Source organism: Euprymna scolopes, chromosome 22 (genome assembly GCF_053919585.1).
Source record: "Euprymna scolopes isolate OS-2025 chromosome 22, ASM5391958v1, whole genome shotgun sequence".
NCBI lineage: Eukaryota > Metazoa > Mollusca > Cephalopoda > Sepiida > Sepiolidae > Euprymna > Euprymna scolopes.
Window position 1 is genome coordinate 104,050,857 of NC_136503.1, and position 20,711 is coordinate 104,071,567.

At 33.6% G+C, this 20,711-nt stretch overlaps 1 protein-coding gene across 1 annotated transcript in view; it reads right to left on the bottom strand.

The window, feature by feature from the left end:
* Positions 1-1,597: 1,597 nt before the first annotated feature.
* LOC145243588 (uncharacterized) overlaps positions 1,598-20,711 on the bottom strand; it is a 55,405-nt gene continuing 36,291 nt past the window's right edge. The window contains exons 3-5 of the mRNA XM_080106578.1: positions 11,720-11,996; positions 7,025-7,234; positions 1,598-3,171 (exon numbers count right to left, since the gene is read on the bottom strand). Of these exons, the coding sequence (XP_079962704.1) occupies positions 2,649-3,171; positions 7,025-7,234; positions 11,720-11,996 (1,010 nt within the window). The 3' untranslated portion in view covers positions 1,598-2,648. The remainder of the gene's footprint in view (positions 3,172-7,024; positions 7,235-11,719; positions 11,997-20,711) is intronic.

The following is a 20,711-nucleotide window of genomic DNA, read 5'->3' on the forward strand; positions in this document are numbered from 1 at the left end:
GGTAATAGTCAGCTAACATACTTCCTAACTTCTGGTGTGGCTGCTGCCGGAAGCAGTAACAAGGTAAATCAGCACCTTCGATTTTTTTCTCTCACGCTTATATCTCCCTTGTGTATGTAATCTTTTTTTTTTTTTTTTATTAAGTTTTTTCAATTGTTCTCTTTTTCATTCAATAATCAATGAAAAGTTTTTCAGTCTAAATAAGAATTATTGAAATTATTTTATTCTTTTTTTAGAATCATTGAAAACAATTTTTTTGCTCTTTTTTTTTTTTTTTAAGAATTATTAAAATATTTTTTAAAAAGGATTTTTTTAAAAAATATTTTAAGAATATTATCTATTAAATAAATTTTTTATGATGTTTGAAATTTTTTTATTTTGATTTTAATAATTTTATTTTTATACTTTCATATTGTTTTTTTTTTTAATTTAAAAACCATTGAAAAGTTTGTTTGGCCTTATTTTAATTAAGAATTATTGAAATTATTTTTTTTAATTATTGTTTATTTTCTTTTTAAAGAATTATTGAAAACACTTTTTCTTTTAAAGACTTATTGAAAATATGTTTAATAATTTTAATTAAGAATTATTTGAATTATGGTATTTGTACAGTTTAATCAAGACATTAAAAATTGAAAATATCGAAAAAAAAAAAAAAAAAAAAAAAAAAGGTTATATTGTTTTGGATTGAAGATCTTCAAAAACAAATTTCACTAAATTTGATCGAGTATTTTTTTTTTTTTTTTACAGCCGAAAAACATGTTTTTATGAAAGCACAATGAAGGTAGCCACCTTGGAATTTTTTGAACACACCACGGGGAGATAACTCAGTTTAAAACGCTGACACTCCCTCCCCATCTTTAATACTAGCTTTTCTTCCTAAAAATCAAAGCATGACTACCTTTTGTTTGGTATCATAACAAATTGTTTTTCGCTGTCAAAAAAAACCAAAAAAAAAACTACTCGATCAAATTATTTGATATTTTATTTTTGTAGAACTTCATTCCATAACGGATATGTACAATATAACCGTTTTTCGATATTTTAATTTTTTAATGTCTTGATTAAACTGTACAAGCACCGAATTAGTTTTATTTTCTTAAAGAATTATTGAAACATGTTTAAAACTTTTTAAGTAATGAACTATTTATTTTATAAAGCAAAGAGGTGCAAATAAAAACTAATTGTATTATTTTTATCTTTATATAATTTTGTTAATTTTTATTGTACGTTTTTCAATAATGTCCTTTTCTTATATTTTATTGCAATAAATCGATTTACAGTAGAAATACTGAAGGACAATAAAAGTGAAGAAACCTATTTGACTTGTCATTACTTCCAGTAGCATACACACCAGAAGTTAGGAAGTATGTTAGGTGACTATAACTAAAACGCTTGCTACGCATAGCGACACCACAATTAAAGCCTCACAATACTGACTGACCAAACACAGTATTTGAGGTCTACTCCTAAACTGAACATTATTAAAAACATTTTTAAAAGAAATTTTAAACTATTTTGGGAATATTATCTATTGAATAGATTTTTTTATGTTTGAAATTTTGTTATTTTCATTTCAATAATTTTATCTTTATACTTTTATATTTTTTTTATTTGATAATTATTGAAAAGTTTGTTTGGCCTTATCTTAATTAAGAATTATTGAATTTTTTTAGAGAATTATTGAAAACACGTTTAAAAATATTAATTAAGAATTATGAGATTAGTTTTATTTTTTAAAGAATTATTGAAAGCATGTTTAAAACTCTTTAAGTAATGAACTATTTAGAGGTGCAAATAAAGATTAATTGGGTTATTTTTATTTTTATATTTTTCAATGATGTCCCTTTTCTTATAGTTTATTTTAATCGCTTTACTGAAGAAAAATAAAAGTGAAGAAACCGATTTGCATTATCACCACTTCTGGTAGCAGACACACCGGAAGTTAAGTACATTAGATGACTATAACCAAAACACTTGCTATCCATATCAACACCACAACTAAAGCTTCACAATACTGGCTGACAAAGCACAGTATTTGAAATCTACAACACCCCTAAACTGAACAAATAACATCAGAAAGAATGGTCGACCATTATTAATGTCAATACTAAGAGTCAACATGTCTACCTCAAATAGTCTCGACTTCTTTCATGATGACTCATCTCTCACTTGACATTTTCAATCTCTCTTATCAGTTATGCAGCACAGACTAAACTTGATATAGGTGATCGCAACGACAAATCACAATATTTTAAAACGTGTCTAGAAGATGGCAAATTAACTGGAGAAAGGATAAAGACCGGATTGGCCGAAACATTACAAAGAAAAAAAAAACAAAAAAAAACAAAAAAAAAACCAGCAATGAAAACAAAATGATGAAAGATAAACATCACAACGTACAATAAATTAAAAACTATTAAAATATAAAATAATTCCTTTTGAAACACACATTCATCGCAAACAAGAATACGAGAAGGAGAAGTGAATGGGGAGGAAGGGGGGGGTTAAATCGCAGCAGCAGCAGTGGTAGAGTGGAGGGTATTGTTGGTGGCGGGGATGGTGGCGATGTTTGCAGTATGCAATTGGTCAGTGTCATAGATGATACTGGGGTGGGGATTGGATTGGTGGTGGTGGTGGTGGGACTTTCACGTCATAATTCGGTGTCCGTCTGTGGTCAGCGTGTATTGTAGACTGACTGGACAGGTGAGGACAGCCTCTGCCCTGGTCTCGTTTAGTGTCATACAGTTCAAGTCTGTCGGAGCAATGCCGCTTGCCTCGGAGACCATCTTGACCCCATCATCTATGCCGCCAAGCTGTGTAACGTCCGTTGTCAGCACAGACTGTCGTAAGGCAAAATGCTGCGGGTGGAGCTCTAAAACCGTTTTTGTGCCACCAGATCCGATGCCCGTGCCGATGCTGGCATTTGTGCCCATTCCGCTATCTTCATTCGTGCCAATCTCCACTTCCGTCATGACGCTGTTCAGTGGAAGATTACGGTGCAGACGTTTGTATTCTTTATCACGATCTTTCTCCTTCTGCCGCAACTCATTGTTTTGCTGACGGGAAATCTTGCGCCGTATCCGATCACGCCGTCTTTCACGTTCTCGATAGTTTGGATCAGCTCGCATCATCCGCATGCGTGCCTTGGCCTTCTCCTTCTCTTTTTCCCTGTGAAAAAAAACAAAAAAAAACACAAAACAAAATTTAAGTGGTAATGCTTTTGGCATCAATATTTAAAAAGAAGTACTTTTATATTTCCATGATGTTCACGAGCTCGCCCAGTAACTTAGCTAAACCACCAGAACATGCTAAGCTAAACCACCAGAACATGCTAAGCTAAACCACCAGAACATGCTAAGATAAACCACCGAACACCTTTCAAATTTAAAAATGTTTTTATCATATATTAAAAAAAATGGAAAAACAATGAAATAAAAATTTAACAACAACCTACCGTAAGTTTCATGAATAAATATTTCTTTTTTTTTTTTTAGTTTTTGTTTTAAATAAATAGAAACAGTTTTTTTTTTTTTAGGAGAATTTTCAAGGAAAAAATTTGATTTATTTTTTGTAAGTTTTTAAAGCTTATTGTTAAGAAAACTTCTGAATTTCTTTTTATGCGTTTTTTTACCAAGAAAAGTTGTAAGAATTTTTAGGAAAACTGTCGACATTGTTTTTAGTGCTAGGGTTAGATACAATTTGTGCTTGATTAAAAACTAAATTTTATTTTAGGGTTGAACATGTTGTCATCAATTGAACATGTCATCACAATTAATTTATAAGTTTTTGTTCAGATTGCTAAAGCATTATTTATATTTTTTATGCAATATTCTCACCCATGTTGACCTGAAAACGATCTTATCTAGCTAACAGAAAGGGAGTCATCTTCCATCATGATAATGCTCGTATTCACACGGCACTACTGACCAAAGATCTAGGAGAATTTGGTTGGGAAATTTTGTCCTATCCTCCATATTCCCTTAATCTAGCTCCCTCGGACTATCACTTACTTTGAGAATTACAAAACCATTTAGATGGCGTTAAATTAACATCTTAAGATATTAAACAGGAGTTAGATTTAAATTTCACATGAAAGCCTAAAGAATTTTACAATCAAAGCATTTACAAGCTCGTTGGCAGATGGAATCAAGTTATAGAGATCAAAGGTCGTTATTGTTTCGAATAAAGATTTCCATCATTTTCAAGTTGAAATTTTAATTCAACAAAACCTTTTGCATCGACCTGAAAAAACAAAAAACAAAAACAGACTATGCTAAACACATTTTTATGAAATTCATTTCTTGTAAGAATAATACCTAAGTAATAAGTTAAGAGAACTTAATTAATAACAGGCAGTTAATTTCCCTCCAAAAAAAAGAAAAAAAAAAAAAAACATGGTTGTATACAAGTCTTCGAGTGAATCAACTAAGAAATGAAATGAAATATGTAAGAAAAAGATTATAAACATGATTATATACAAGTTTACAAGAAAATAAACTAAGAAGAGGAAGGCCCTGAAACGGACCGTTTTCTCTCCTGATAACCAACATTAATTTACTTCACAAGTGAAAAAAGCTGTAAAACAGTATACACAAGCCTACAAGGTAAGCTGTTTATTTCAAAACACAATATCTCCTGTTATCCGCTTGCTTTATGGCAAGTTTCTTCTACTGTTCTGGTAGTCATTTTTATCCTCAAAAAAAAAAAAAAAAGTTTTTAAAAAATAAGGATTAACGTCTCCTTATCATGATGGATTTTCGATCCAAACATTGATCTCTGACATTCTAACAAATCAACATTTCTTTCTTTTTTCTGGAAGTCACTCCCAACAAGACATGGATGCATCATACCAGGTTTTCAGAACAAATGCATTTCATGTAAAAAGACTGTCGGGTTTGTTTTACAATCCAATGAGGTACGAAAAAAATTGTCAAAAAGCAAATATATAACAAATAAATGTTATCAAAGGCGAGATAAGTTACTTTTTTTTACCTAACTGAATAAGTTTTTATTTAAAGTAAAATGTTTATTCAGCTCGAAAAGCAAGTAATATTGAGTGCTGCTCGAGAATAAGAAAAAAATAGCTGCGAAGTCTCGATAATCACTTTAAAATAAGAAATTAAAATAAAATGGTGGTAGAAACTCACTCAATAAATATCACGGTAATATTTATTGGATGATTTCTACCACCATTCTGTTTTATTTCTTATTTTTAAGTCTTTCTCGAGACTTCAAATATATCGCAGCGTTTTTTTTTAATCTTCAGTAGCGCTCAACATTACTCGTCTTTCAAACTAAATAAAGATCTTTCATTAAATAAAAACACTAAAAACTTATCCCGTTAGGTAGAAAAGTAACTTATCTTGCCTTTGACAACATTTATTTGTTATATATATATTTTTCTTTTGACAACTTTTTCGTACCTCTGTGGATTGCAAAACAAACCCACAGTATCATATACTTACGTGTCATGACTAAATCAATATAAATTTCAAAATTTTGAAAGTAAATAAATTACAAGTAAAAATAAAATTCATCAAATTATCGAGTTTTATCAGGGTTTTTTTTTAAAAAACAGGAATCACCATTTATCAAGGCCAGAAAGCCACTCAAGGATAAGGGTTAATGAGTGTACAGTAGTCACTGAGACAACAGCTTATTAATAAGACTATGACAACAGCATATTCTTTTAATTGTTTTGACTCTCAAGTATATATCCGACATAGTTAATGAATTGAGAACCACGTCACTATCTAAAAACATAAGATATTAATGGATACACACTCGAGAGTCGAAACAATGAAAAGAATATGCTGCAGTCATAGCCCTACTTATTAATAGTTAGTGGTGAAAATGGAAAGAAATTGATTATTTAAGGGGGTGCAACTCAACAGGAAGTTGTTCACATGGAACTTGAAGATGATCATATTGTAGTCAGCTAGAAAGCAGGCCAGCGGAATAGAGTTCCACAGCCGAGCAGTGTGGTTAAAAACTGTTAACACCCTGCTGCCAAAACCGCACTACTCCAGATCTTGACGCTCTGCTAGAAAAATCTGCTCCTCTGACATCCAAATCAATAATGATGCTGTCTCTGAAAAAAAATCAGGCTTTTTTTATATTCAACCGGGAACATCTCATTTGCATGTCATGTGACAACATTACAAACATAGAAAGAGAAAGGCGGCCATTTGTAAAAAAATTTTCTTCTCGTCTATATGGCACTCCACAGGCTGCACGCAAACAGGTTTGTCCCAATTTTTAATCACAGGCAGTTCTAGGAAAGAAACTTTGTTTATGGAATTTTCGTTTAGATTTAGGCATAGATAGAGAGTGGGCATAAACTGTTGATTGTTGTTGTAGCTAGACAAGTGCTTCCTGTGAAAGTTTGGCATATGTTTTAGTGTGGAAGAGTTATGCGACCAATTCTGTATGGCAAACTGACGTATCTCCCTGTCTTTCCTTGAAATCTGCCAATGAAAAAATAGAAAAATGTCCGACCGCTCATCTCAACAATTTAAAAAAAAATAAATAAATTTAACACATCTTCATAACTTTTGGAATTTATACGAATTTCGAAACGTTAAGTGCGTGATAATATTTTCACCTGAAATGCAAACGTAAATTTCATGAACAAAGCTTCTTTCTTAGAAGTGCACGCCAGTGGAACTCTCTTCCGTCTGCCTGTTTCCCGCCTGACTACAACTTGGATGTCTTCAAGTCCAACATAAACAAATTCCTGATGAACCGCCCCCTTAAATAAGACATTTTATCAAATCTCCAATACTAACGATTACTACGATACTATCCCATTGATTACTGTACACGCAATAACCCTTTATCCCCGAGTGGCTTCTGGGCCTTGATAAGTGGTGACTTCCATGTAAAAAAAAAAAAAAAAAAAAAAAAAAAATTGTTCGAAAACTCGGTATACTGCAAAAGCCTCAGCACATACTATCTTTCTTTCCATCCGGGCAACACCGGCTAGCCTTGCTAGACAAACTATAAAGGTTAAAATATCTACCTGTACATCGGATTGGCCCTTTGTTCTCTTTTTTTCATTCTATCTCGTTCTCGTTTCATCACGTCCTTCGTAGGCAAATTGCAATCGTCTTCCTCTTCCTCTTCTTCAATCGTATCCGTCGGCACAAGTTGCATCCCCTCATCGCCAACATAAACTATCGACATCCCTTTTGTCATTGGAGATTCTCCGCTCACGCTGTTTAGACTGTTTCTGAAAAAGACAGAAAATATGAGGAGACATTTGGTTTGAATTTTTAAAAAATTTATTTTATTGCGATAAAATGTGTTCCCACCTCACTTTGTGTGTGTGTGTGTGTGTGTGTGTGTGTGTGTGCACATTGTTTTTGTATGTCATACCAAAGGCTTGGGGGGGGGGTCGCTCGAGGGGGAGGGTTCACTGTTTCTTAGGACTTTTTATATACTGCCTAGATTTTAATATGTCCGATTTACGAAATGAGGTCGTCTGTATTTCTTATTATGTTACAAAAAGTTACGCTGTGATTTCATTTTCTCTACTACTACTACTACTACTACTACTACTATTACGGCGTGATGTTTGACCTAGAAAACCACACATTGTCGTTCAACCACCTGCTTTTTTAAATGTTTATTTTCAGCTGTTCTCAATTCCCTGTCCTTGTAAGTCCTGGTAAGTCATCAAGCTATTCATCTCAAGACTTTGGGTTCAAGCCTACCTCCCTCCCAAAACTTTTTTTTCTTTTACACACGGGCAACGCCAGTAACCCCCGCTAGTCTATAATATAAAGGGCAAAAATCTGTTTAAATGTATGTATGTATGTTTGTATGTCTGCCTAAAACTTTTGACAGAGGCGACGGATTTTCACGAGATTGGTATTGTTTTGAAACTCGACCCTTAGGACAACAAATATCGAAAAATTGGCCAAAAACATTAATTCCTTCACCCTCAACTGGGCATTTTTCTGCAGGAAGAGGTCGCATTTTTTGCCGATATTTTCCAAAGTCATCCTCTCTTTTCGATTGTCTAGTGTTAATTTAAACCTATGTCATTTCTGGTTTGACGATGGGCGTGACAGCAAAGACGTCACGTTTTTTTTTTTTTCACTTTTCTTTCCTTCTTCGCAGTATGGGTTCGAGCCTGTCTGGCGACTACCACTTTATTTTTTTTGCTTAACACACACCTCCAAAACACCTGGGCAATACCGGGTACCCAGGCTAGTTTTATTTAATTTTTAAAACCATGCCCCCCCCTCCCCTTCGCTCAACAACATCACCAACCCCAATGTGGTTTCCATGGTGTTCTTCTCCTTCATCTTTTCTCCTGGCCATATCATCATCTCTCATGTTGCGGTTGTCAAGGGAGGGGACGCACGGGTTCACAAGTAAAAAAATAAATAAAAATAAAACACAAACTCTGATACATTGTATAAATTTCAATTTGCGTTCTCATAATGAAGAAGCTCCAAATGTTTTTTTATTCTTTACAATAACACTCCTCCCTTCAAGAAATTTTATAAAATAGAATTAGGTTTTCCATATTTCTTTGTTCTTAATAGCTTTGTTAACAAAAGTACATATTTAAAACAGTCCAGTCAGTTTTGGCAAAAGCTGGTTGATGTTCATAAAATAAAACAATTTTCAAATAGGTTCCGAACTGTCAACTAAGCTTCAGCCACTGTCCCACGGACGAAATGTTGCATCCCTCTGCCTGTTTTACAAGTATTTCAATGGTGAACGCTCTGACGAACTACAAGCCCTTGTACCCCCTCAATGTTAATACCCCCAACAAACCCGACAAGCAGCAAAGTCCCACCCCTACACAGTAGGCATCCCCAGATGTAAGAAAGCCTTCTACTCTAACAGTTTTTTTCCCCCAGAACTGCTAAACTTTGAAATTCCCTTCCAGGTTCCTGCTTCCCCAACTGTACTGACATGCAGAAGTTCAAGTCTAATGTAAACAGACATCTTGCTGCTCAACTCCCTACATAGAATCCCTGAAATCATGCCCCAGATAGTAACCCCCCCCCCCATATCAAAGTGGTACTGTGCCTTGTTTGGGATGAAAATGCAATAAAAAATTTTTTTTTTTAATCAATTTCATCATATTTAATCTAATTGAAAGTTTTTGTTTTGATGGATATTTTTATCTCAATTTCTGAATTCATGCTGTAATACCATTTCATTTGTTATTTTGATTTCAATAATTTCATTTGTTATTTTGAGATGTGTATATATATATATATATATATATATATATATATATATATATATAGTAATTTATAAAATATATATGGCGATTAAGCTACACTGAATGTTCTGCGTTTCATCCAACTATAGGATTCGTCAGGCTTATGCGCATAAGCCTGACGAATCCTATAGTTGGATGAAACGCAGAACATTCAGTGTAGCTTAATCGCCATATATATTTTATAAATTACTAACTAGCTCTACCTACGTATTGAGCACTTTTGAAGTAAATACTTAAAGTTTACGCATAAACCTATACTTTCGTATATTAAATTTATGCGAATAAATGAAGTAGTTATATATATATATATATATATATATATATATATATATATACATACTGTTATATTGATAGAGAGGCCGGTTGATATCGGTTGATAAATTGGGAAATAATCATAACGTACCCCCCCCTGCCTTCGGCGAGCGTGAATTTAAATTCAATAAAAAAAAAAATAAATAAATAATAATAACAAATAAATAAACGCACTAGCGTTCGAGGTGTACACACACACCCCTCCCTCCCTCTGAAAATGCAATACGCGAGAGAGCCCACTATCAGCGAAGCTGATGAAAAAGGAAAGGAGAGAAAGAAAAATTGAAGTGGACGAATAAAGAAAGCAGTTTTTGAACTGAGCGTTTTTTTTTAACAGTGATAAACGATAGCATTTGTATAAAAAAATTGAGAGGCAAGAAAAAAAGACAGAAAAAAAAAGAGACTGGGGAGAGCAGTGAACGTTGTCAAATGGACCGGTTGTTTTCTTTACGTTTGAGCGAATAATGAATCAAAAAAAAAAAAATAACAAAAATTCGCTATGAGCCGGTGATGCTCAGGAATGCCCAAAGCGCAGCGTAAACAGATTTCCCTGAAATAAACAGGAGTTGAATTCTTTCGGCCGAGAATGGATATCATGGAAAGTTCATGGCGAAGATATTAAAGATGAATAAGAAGAGGGTTGCAACGAACAAAAATATCGTCATGTCGACGGGCGTCCCCATCCAAGAAGAAACCAACAGGAAAAATCTCGTGAATGATGAACTTTGCGGAGACATTATGAAACACGAAAGTCCAATTGGATAAAGTTAAGTGACTATTATGATTTCCCCATCCCGATATCTCCGCTCCTTGTCCTTGGCCGAACTGTCATACCATAATGGAAATGATATATACATTTTCTCTTATATTATTTTTTTTTGTTTGTAACCTTGTTTTCTTTTCTTACTTTTATGATGTTTTTTTTTATCATCCGACCTCACCACAACCTATTGCGGTGTGATATTAAATTTAAAGATGTTGAATAAAATTTGTGTTTTAAGATTCTAGCGTTGTGTCATTCTTGCTTTGAGTTTGAATCGTTCGGAACAAAATGTGCTAATGAGAACCTCAGACAACGTGTCAAATAGGTCACAAATCGTGGACGACACTTTACTTCTCATTATTTTATTTTTATTTTTATATTGTGTTACAGACAACGTAGGGTGAAGCGCTGACCTAGAGTCATAAGATTCTTACCAGGGGACATCCACCCCGACTCAGCTTCATACCGGTCCGTAACAATACATACACACACACACACTAGCAGGCTGCCCGGCGTTCCCTGGTCGTAAAATATGCTGAAATATAATATTTTCATTAATACAGATTTCGTATTTATTGGACCCAATATATAGTAATGATTTAACAAGTTAAAAAAAAATGACTTGTATGCCAACACTGAGAATCGAAAGCAAAACGTTTAGCTTATGATTTACTTTTTCCTTTGACGTTAATACCTGAGCTATGAAGACATGTTTGCTGCAAGGCTAAAAATTAAAACATGAACCAATAGCTGTTACGTTACGCATGCATATTCGTAATGCCGTCGTTCAACCGTCACCTGGCAAATTCCATTTTTTTATTTTCACACTTTTGCACCGATTTTCCCTGGCTAAAATCCAAATGTAAAGTTTCGCATGGGTCCAAATACCCTATATATTAATTTTCGTGTCTGTAGACCAGAAACAGACAGAGAAGTATCGATGACTTATGTAAACTTTCTGTAAATGAAAATATAAATAACATGCTCTTATTTTTGGAATTTTTCCTTATAATAGAGCACTCTGTTGGAATCCTTTTTTCAAAAAATATAACAAAGTATAAATATATATGTAGTCACAGCTTCCGGTAGCATTCCGCAGAAAATTAGGAAGTACGTTAGCTGACTATAACCAAAGGTGATCCGATAGATCACAGGGCAGATCTAGTTTTAGTGGAATTGCAAGATTTTTTAAAAAATTTATTTGACGTGAAGTGGTCTGCGGTACTGCTGATGCAGATGTTGTCATTGGTGAACAGAGATGGCAGAAAGGTTGTCCCTGCCTGTCTCATACTGATCACCTCCCATTTCCTCCACGCTGTCATCATAAGGTTAGTTAGGGTTACAGTTAGGGTTACGGTTAGGGTTAGGTAATGTCGAAAGAAAAAAAAACTTACTTGTCTGTAGAGTTGGAGTGAGAAGAAATCGCGGAATCTCTTTGGGCCAAGAATGCTTGCAAGGTTTGCGTCTCAAAGATTTCCACCAAGTCTTCAGCCTGGATGACTTTACTGACAGATTTACCGTCCTCTTCAAGCAGAAGGTAATTTGCGTCGATGTTGCCTTTTGATGCCAAAACCGCCTGAGAAACCCGCTTGGTCGACGCATTTAAGAATTTACCATCTAAGGAACTAGTTTCTACAACTGTTTCAGCACCAAGGGTGTCAGGCACACAAACTGGAAAAAGAAGAAAACAAAAAACAAAAATAATTATATACTTTGTATTCTTTCATTGAATATATAGACGGTCTACTTTCAATCCTGACTTGAGGTAGTTGCTTGTCTAGCTATAATAAAATATTGGCCCAGTCTAAGAGAAAAAAAAAATTTGTATGGTCCCATCCAAGATTAAAGTATATTTATTTATACTCTTTCATATATTGAACTTTTTTTTTATCTGATTGAGATTGTCTTATAAATATTGATGCTAATATTTTTTTATCTGATTGGAATTGTCTTATAAATATTGATGCTAATATTTTTTTATCTGATTGGGATTGTCTTATAAATATTGATGCTAATATTTTTTTATCTGATTGGGATTGTCTTATAAATATTGATGCTAATATTTTTTATCTGATTGTGATTGTCTTATAAATATTGATGCTAATATTTATATGGACTTTAATTTTACACTATTATAAAAGCTGTAATCTAAAAGTATTTCAAAATTTCAATTAATATATATATATATATATATATCTGTAATATAAAGCTGAACGTCTGTGTGTGTGTCTGGTCACGAATAAGCTCCTATATGGTTGACTATTATAGAAAACTGATCACGTATAATGATAGAAGATGTATCGAGACACAGGAATGGGTATATTTGATCTGATATAATGATGATTCATTAAAATTGTGGGGTCTGCGTACGCGCCTGGTCCACAAAGTATGGAAATAAAAAATTTAAAAATTAAAAAAAAACGTTTACAAGTGTTTTTGATATAGATGTACATAAGAATACTTTGATAAGTATGTTTTAACTTAAATAGGGATGGTATAATAAAATTGTGGGGTCTACGTTCGCGCCTGGCCTCCATAGAATGGAAATAGGCACAAACTTTAATAAAGACTTTTCATATCTATCTGCGTAAGTATACTTTGATAATTATGTTTCAGTTTGAAGAAATATGGTATAATAAAATTATGGGGTGTTCGTTCGTGCCCGACCTCCATAGAATGGAAATATATCACAAAGTTTAACAAGGTTTTTTAATATAGATTCACAGAATATTGTGATAAGTGTTTCAGTGTGAACAGGTATGGTCTAATAAATTATGGGGTTTATCTATTTTATTTTTACTTTCATCATATTTTGCTTTGGTTTTGATACCCCCAAAATCGAAGCTATCTCTTTACAACCCTTCCTTTTCATAACCTATCATACTTTCATAAATTAGAGTCCATTTTCTGTAGGCTGTTTTTGAGCTCAGTCAACAATGGGTACTTTTGCTAGTATATATATATATATATATATATATATATACACACACATATACACACACACACACATATATATATATGTGTATATGTATATATAAATTAACTCCCTGTGACGAGGAAGACCTGAGACATTGCAAACTTTGCTTTCGTATAAGCTGTATCACCTGAAGAGGTCTGTAGTTACTGGTAACTAGTTGACTGAAACATGCTCATGACCGTGTAGCAACTTATTAAAAAAAAACAGTGTGTGTGTGTGTGTGTATATATATATATATATATAAAAAAGAAATAATGAAATCAAAAGGAATGCAGTGTTCACCTGACATAAGCAATGGTAAACTTCCATCTATCTATATATATAAAAGGCAAAATGTGTGTGATCATTTTATGTATGTCTCGCAAAGGCTTTTTCGCCGGGGTTACTTAGAACTTTTTATATACCGTCTTAATAATAATATCTATGATTTGTGAATGCGCGTCTAGATTTATTTACATCGACTTTTGTAAGATTCGTGCTATTTCGTTCTGTTGCCTGTTTGTTTGGCTTTTTAGTATAAATACAGTGAAACTAAATTCAAACGGTTCGTATATTCGGCTTTCGCACCGAAACATCCAGAAAGCAATCAACTTTTGATCAATGTTGAGTTTCTCCTTATATCAGACAATTGCTATTCGATTTGAACAATCCCCTTTAAATGGGGAGCTGCTTTTCCCCCCACCATCATCTGGGGGAAGCGAAAACTAAAAATACTGCCATGTCATTGTAACGCTCCCGCGATGACCTCATTTAGCAGCTATCTGTCAATCAAACCTCTTTCACTCGCTTTATAAGCCTTAAGTTAACACTCTAATCAATTTCTCTCACTCGTGGCCGAGACGGTTAAGTTGTTGGCTTTTGTTTCCACCTCCGCTTCAAGGCTTCCGGGTTCAATCCCGCCTCCTGACCAAAAGTATTTTTTTTTTCTTTTACAGCTTCAAACACCCGGGCAACGTTTCTTTATTACTTCGCTTATTCTTTGGTTTACCCCCCACCCCTATACACACAACGTTGTTATCTTAAGATTGCAGGTTCGATCCGACAGGGTTATTTATGCCATTTTTTTTCTTCACTGTTTTTTTTTTTTTGGGGGGGGGGGTCCGATTTTTTTAACATTGTTTCAGGATTATTACTTACCCCCTCCCCCATACACACACCTACAAACACCTGGGCAATGCTAGGTATCTCCTCCCTGCTAGTCTAATATAAATACCAAATATTTATATATAGATATTTTAATCCCAACCAAATAAAAAAGCTCAATACAAACACAACAGAGAGTAGAGCTTATTATTATGGAAATCTCTTGAACCAATGCATGAAGCTACTTGATGTAAGGAGCTAGCAAGAACGAAAGCTGATTATTGGCAAAGACAGGAAATGCCTATTGACCTTAATCTTGAAAATACCAAGGCTGTAAGTAGAAGGAAAACAGTGAGCAGGAAGAGAGTTCCATAACCCTGTAGTCCTTGGAAAGAAGCTATTGGAATAAAAAGCTGTATTACAACGAGGTATTAAAACAGCGATTTGATGGAGACCACTAGACCAACGAGTCAAACGAGCTGGAACAAAGGAAGCAGGGAATAGATTAGACAATTTCTGAGGAATGCATGTCATAATAGTATTTGTAGAAAAGACTGAGACTATGTATGCTATATATAATATCACAAAGTTTTTCTAATAGTTTGCGAGAGTAAGACTAGACTTTTGATAAAAATAATTTTAGGTGTTTCTTCGTTACTGAAGTGAAAGCTGAAAATCGAAATATTGAATTTTAAATAAAGCCAGTAGTATTTACTTAATTGTCCTGTGACAATAATGAACGTAGCCAAAAATCACGAAATAATGAACGTAGCCAAAAATCACGAAATAATGAACGTAGCCAAAAATCACAAAATAATGAACGTAGCCAAAAATAACGAAATAATGAACGTAGCCCAAAATCACGAAATAATGAACGTAGCCAAAAATCACGAAATAATGAACGTAGCCAAAAATTACGAAATAATGAACGTAGCCAAAAATCACGAAATAATGAACGTAGCCAAAAATTACGAAATAATGAACGTAGCCATAAATCAGGAAATAATGAACGTAGCCAAAAATTACGAAATAATGAATGTAACCAAAAATCACGAAATAATGAACGTAGCCAAAAATTACGAAATAATGAACGTAGCCATAAATCACGAAATAATGAACGTAGCCAAAAATTACGAAATAATGAACATAGCCAAAAATCACGAAATAATGAACGAAGCCAAAAATCACGAAATAATGAACGTAGCCAAAAATCACGAAATAATGAACGTAGCCAAAAATCACGAAATAATGAACGTAGCCAAAAATCACGAAATAATGAACGTAGCCAAAAATTACGAAATAATGAACGTAGCCAAAAATTACGAAATAATGAACGTAGCCAAAAATTACGAAATAATGAACGTAGCCAAAAATTACGAAATAATGAACGTAGCCAAAAATTACAAAAGATGATCAGGTAGAAAATTAATTATAAATGAAAATATAAATATTTGGATATGTTCAGTACTGTGACAAAACAATTAAGTAGATACCAATTGGTTTTGCTTCAAATTCTATATTTTGATCTTATAACAAAGAAGCACCTTAAAATATTTTTTATTATAGGTTTATTCTTAGTCTAGCAAACTATTAGAAAAATTGTGTTATCAAAACATTATATATCTATAAAATTATATATCTATAAAAGTGAACGTGTCTGTGTGTGTGTGTGTCTGTGTTTCTGTGTACTTTTCCCTACGTAATAACTCTGTCAATTTTTAGTATACAGACTTGAAATTTGATATACAGGGTACTGAGATTTGGGAAAATCGATGTGATCGATTTTTGGCCAGAAATTTGTCGATTAATGGGTCAAAGTTCAACGATTTGACCTTTGAAAACTCTACCAAACTCCTCCGACAATTTTTGGTCTACACACTTGAAATTTTAGATACAGGTTCCTTGGACATGGGTCTAACTTAATAACTTGATTTGAGTCAAAAACAATAAATTTTAAGGGGTCATAATAGGGGTCAAAGTTTTAAAAAAATTGACCTCTGCGGTCTCTTCCAAATTACTCAGACAATTTCTGGTCTAAATAATTGAAATTTTACATAAAGGGTATTCAGAGATAGGGCAAGCTTTTTCATCAGTTTGGGTTGAAAATTTTTAGTTACCAATATATAAATGTATGTATGTCTGTTTGCATGTCTGCCTTAAACTTTCAATAGAGGCGACGGATTTTACTAAGATCAGTATCAGTTTAAAGTTCGACCTTTCATACGACAAATATCGAAAAATTGGCTAAAAACATTAATATCTTCCCCTTCAACTAGGCACTTTTCTACAGGGGCGGGTCACTTTTTTCGCCGATATTTTTTAAAGTTATCCTCTCCTTTAGATTATCTAGCCTTAATTTAAAAAAATGTCGCTTCCGGTTTGGCGGTGGTCGTAACAGCATAAACGTTAGGTTTTACCCCGTTCTTTTCCTCCTTTGTGGTACAGGTTCGAGCCTGCCTTCCTACTACCACTTTTTTTTTTTTTTTGCTCAACATACACATCCAAACACCCGGGCAATGCCGGGCTGAAATGCTAGTATATATATATAAAAGTGAACGTGTGTGTGTGTGTGTGTATGAGTGTATGTGTGTGTGTGTGTGTACATTTCCCTACGCAATAACTCTGTCAATTTGAAGCCTACAGGTTTGAAATTTGATATACAGGGTACTGAGATTTGGGAAAATCTATGTGATTGGTTTTCAGACAGAAATTTGGCGATTAAGGGGTCAGAGTTCAACGATTTGACCTTTGAGAACTCTACCAAACTCCTCCGACAATTTTGGGTCGAAACACGTGAAATTTTAGATATAGATTCCTTGGACATGGATCTAACTTAATAACTTTATTTGAGCCCTAAACAATAAATTTTAAGGGGTCATAATAGGGGTCAAAGTTAAAAAAATTGACCGTTTTTTTTTTTTGCTCAGCATACACCTCAAAACACTCGGGCAACTCCAGCACCCATGCTAGTATATATATATATATATATATATATATATATATATATATATATATATATATACACACACACGCACACACAATAGAACCCCAGGATATGGTGGCCCTAGAATACCTTTTTTTATTTTTTCAGGTTAGATGTGGAATATGATGTTTTGGCTGCAATCGATTATTATATTAAACCTAATATATATTAGTGAGATCAAAACTAATATATATATATATATATATATATATATTTTATTTTTTTATTACAGTTTCACCCCAAGCAAGGCACATTACCACTTTGATGTAGGGAGCTACTATCAGGGGCCTAAGTTCCAGGTGTACTATGTAGGGAGTTTAGCAGCAAGATGTCTGTTCACATTACACTTGAACTTCTGCATGTCAGTACAGTTGGGGAAGCAGGAAACCGGAAGAGAATTCCAAAGTCTTGCAGTTCTGGGGAAGAAGCTATTATAGTAAAACGCTTTCTTACATCTAGGGATCTCAACTGTGTAGGGGTGGGACTTCGCTGCTTGTCGGGTTTGTCGGGGGTATTTACGTTGAGGGGGAACAAAGGCTTGTAGTTCGTCAGAGCATCCACCATCAAAATACCTGTAAAACAGGCAGAGGGATGCAACATGTCATCGGTGGGACAGGAACTGAAGTTTAGAGGACAGTTCAGGACCTATTAGATTGGCGACTCTCTTTTGGACCCTGTCCAGGAACGAGAGACTAGTAGTAGATGCCCCAGCCCAAATGTGACAGCAGTATTCCATACATGGGCAAATATATATATATGACTTGGATGCTCTGGTTATGGTATTTTCCCCATCTTCCTGTATTATTTATAATGTTATTTGATTATATACATGCGTATTATATATTGTACTGTATTTTGTTACTAATTTTTTTAATGCCGTATCCCAGAGAGTTTCTACAGGACACATATATGCTAGTCTCAGTTATTTCAACAAATAATGAAGAAGCATCTATTTTAATATCATATAGATTTTATGAAATGTAAGGGAACAAAATTCTCACAAAATTCACCAAAGGATCATTTTTTTAAATTTGCAGCATACAATTGTTTCAGCCTGCCACCAAGATATTTTTACTGTTCAAAATTTATTAGGCAATACATTATGAGCATTAAAAATACCTTAACGTAAGGCTGAAACAATTGTAAGCTGTAAATTGTAAACTATATAACGAGGGTCGTTCCAAAAATAAAACTTCAAAATGTTAAATGTTGAATGAAGAGCTACGAAAACAGGAGTTGTACCATTAAAAGAAGCAACCGTTTGTACTCCACAATTTAATTTTCTACATAGTCACTACCATTCTCAAGGCCAAGAATTTAATGATGTATCTTTACTTCTGACGTAGGTCCATGACAGGAGTTGCTTTCTTAGAGTCTCACACTGTCAGTATCTGCAACAGTAAGATGAAACTTTCAGATCACAAATACATACGCTTAGTCATCATAACAATGCAATTAGCAATCCCTTTTGATCCAGAATAAAAACAGGAGCTACTACTTTTGGAATGTCCCTCATATATATATATATATACTAGCAGGCCGGCCACCCGGCGTTGCCCAGTCATAAGATATGCTTAAAGATGATAGCATAATTCATGCAGATTACATATTTATTATTATAGAGACATATCTATTGATTATTATATTTAATCTAATATATAATAGTGAGATCAAAACTAAATATATATATATATATATATATATATATATATATATATATATGAACAAATTATTAATAAAACATGTTAAAAAACATCTTGAAAAAGAGTTAAAAACATATTTAATTTCAAAAAGGAAGCACAAGATAAGTGGATAATCCTTAATCCGCGGAGTTTCGAAGAAATACACTCCTTCTCATCAGAGGGCAGGAATTAGCAAAATGCGGATCGGATTTTGCATGTAAAAGTATTTAATGAAACCACAAGTAAGTCACAGATCTTACTTGGTTAAAAAAAAAAAAGGTGTGAGGTAAGGGGAATAGGAGGGAAAAGAAAAAAATGATAAAAAGATTTCACATGAATGGATAGTCCGGTGAAGGGTAAAAATCCAAGAATGGTAAAATCCAAACACGGTCGAATTAAAAACTTCCAATCCAACAGGTAAGTTCCAAAGGAATCGCAAACTGGAAGATGGTCCAAAATGATCCAAAAGGCAGAATTCCTTTTCATATTATAAGCTCTATTTCCCTTTCGGTTTTATTGAGCTTTTACATCTGGTTAAGATTACTTTACTTGTAAATATTAACTCTTTAATATTTATAATATATTTTAAGTTTACCATTTTGATTACCTTGGTAAACTTATTGTAATTTTATTTATATATATATATATATATATATATATATATATATATATATATATATATATATATATATGTGTGTGTATATGACTTGGGTGCAATCAGCTAGAACCAAAACCAAAAACATACAACTCTCTACCCTCATTCCTTAGCCTCCACGCCACACCCATACGCACATACATATATATATTAGTAATGGGACAATTCCAGAATTTTTCCCCCGATTCCAATACAATTACCGATTCCGTTTTAAATTCCCAATTCTGATATGAGTACCAATTCCGATTCTTTTAAACTTTCTCAATATTCAATTAGAGATTTATTGCTTGAAGAAAAAAATGTGTTTAATTACTGTAAAACTCTGTGTAATGTCCGTATTTATTTTTTGTAAAACTGTAAAATGTATACTGGTGTAGGTGGTGGGGCCATATATTACATGATTAAATCTCTCTAAATATTTTTCTCAAAAGTATTCCATGTAATGGATTGAAAGTTACGAGTTACACAAAGGTTTATATTTCTTTAAAAACAAAGCTGGTTTGCAAGGTCTGTTCTTAAAGTTATTTGAATTTTTTCATAATTGAAAATAGTCGACGATTTGTATGCACAATTAGAGGACGGCGTAAAAAGAGAATAGTTTACAAAATCCTTCTTTCCCCTATTAAAATAATTTCCAAGAAAACCATTCTTAACATGGGAATTTCGGGGGGGGGGGGGAATTATTCTGAGACTTTAAAGAATGTTCATATTTCTTATTCTAATTATTAAATTGAATTGGTTATTAGATTCCTTTGTTTTACTGTAAAAAGAAAAATATAATGCAGAAATACTACTACTCCTCCTTCTCCTCCTCCTCCTCCTCCTCATCATCATCATGCAGTCCGTCAGCCTTGACGATGACTAGTCAGGGCCTCAGTGCTTTATCCTTCGGTACAGGACTTCCCACCTTGGCTACTAACTTGCTTGCGCAGTTTAGGTGTATTATCTGTTGTGCATCAGATAAACACCTTCTGAACCTCCAATGCTCATGTCCAGTGGAGCGAAC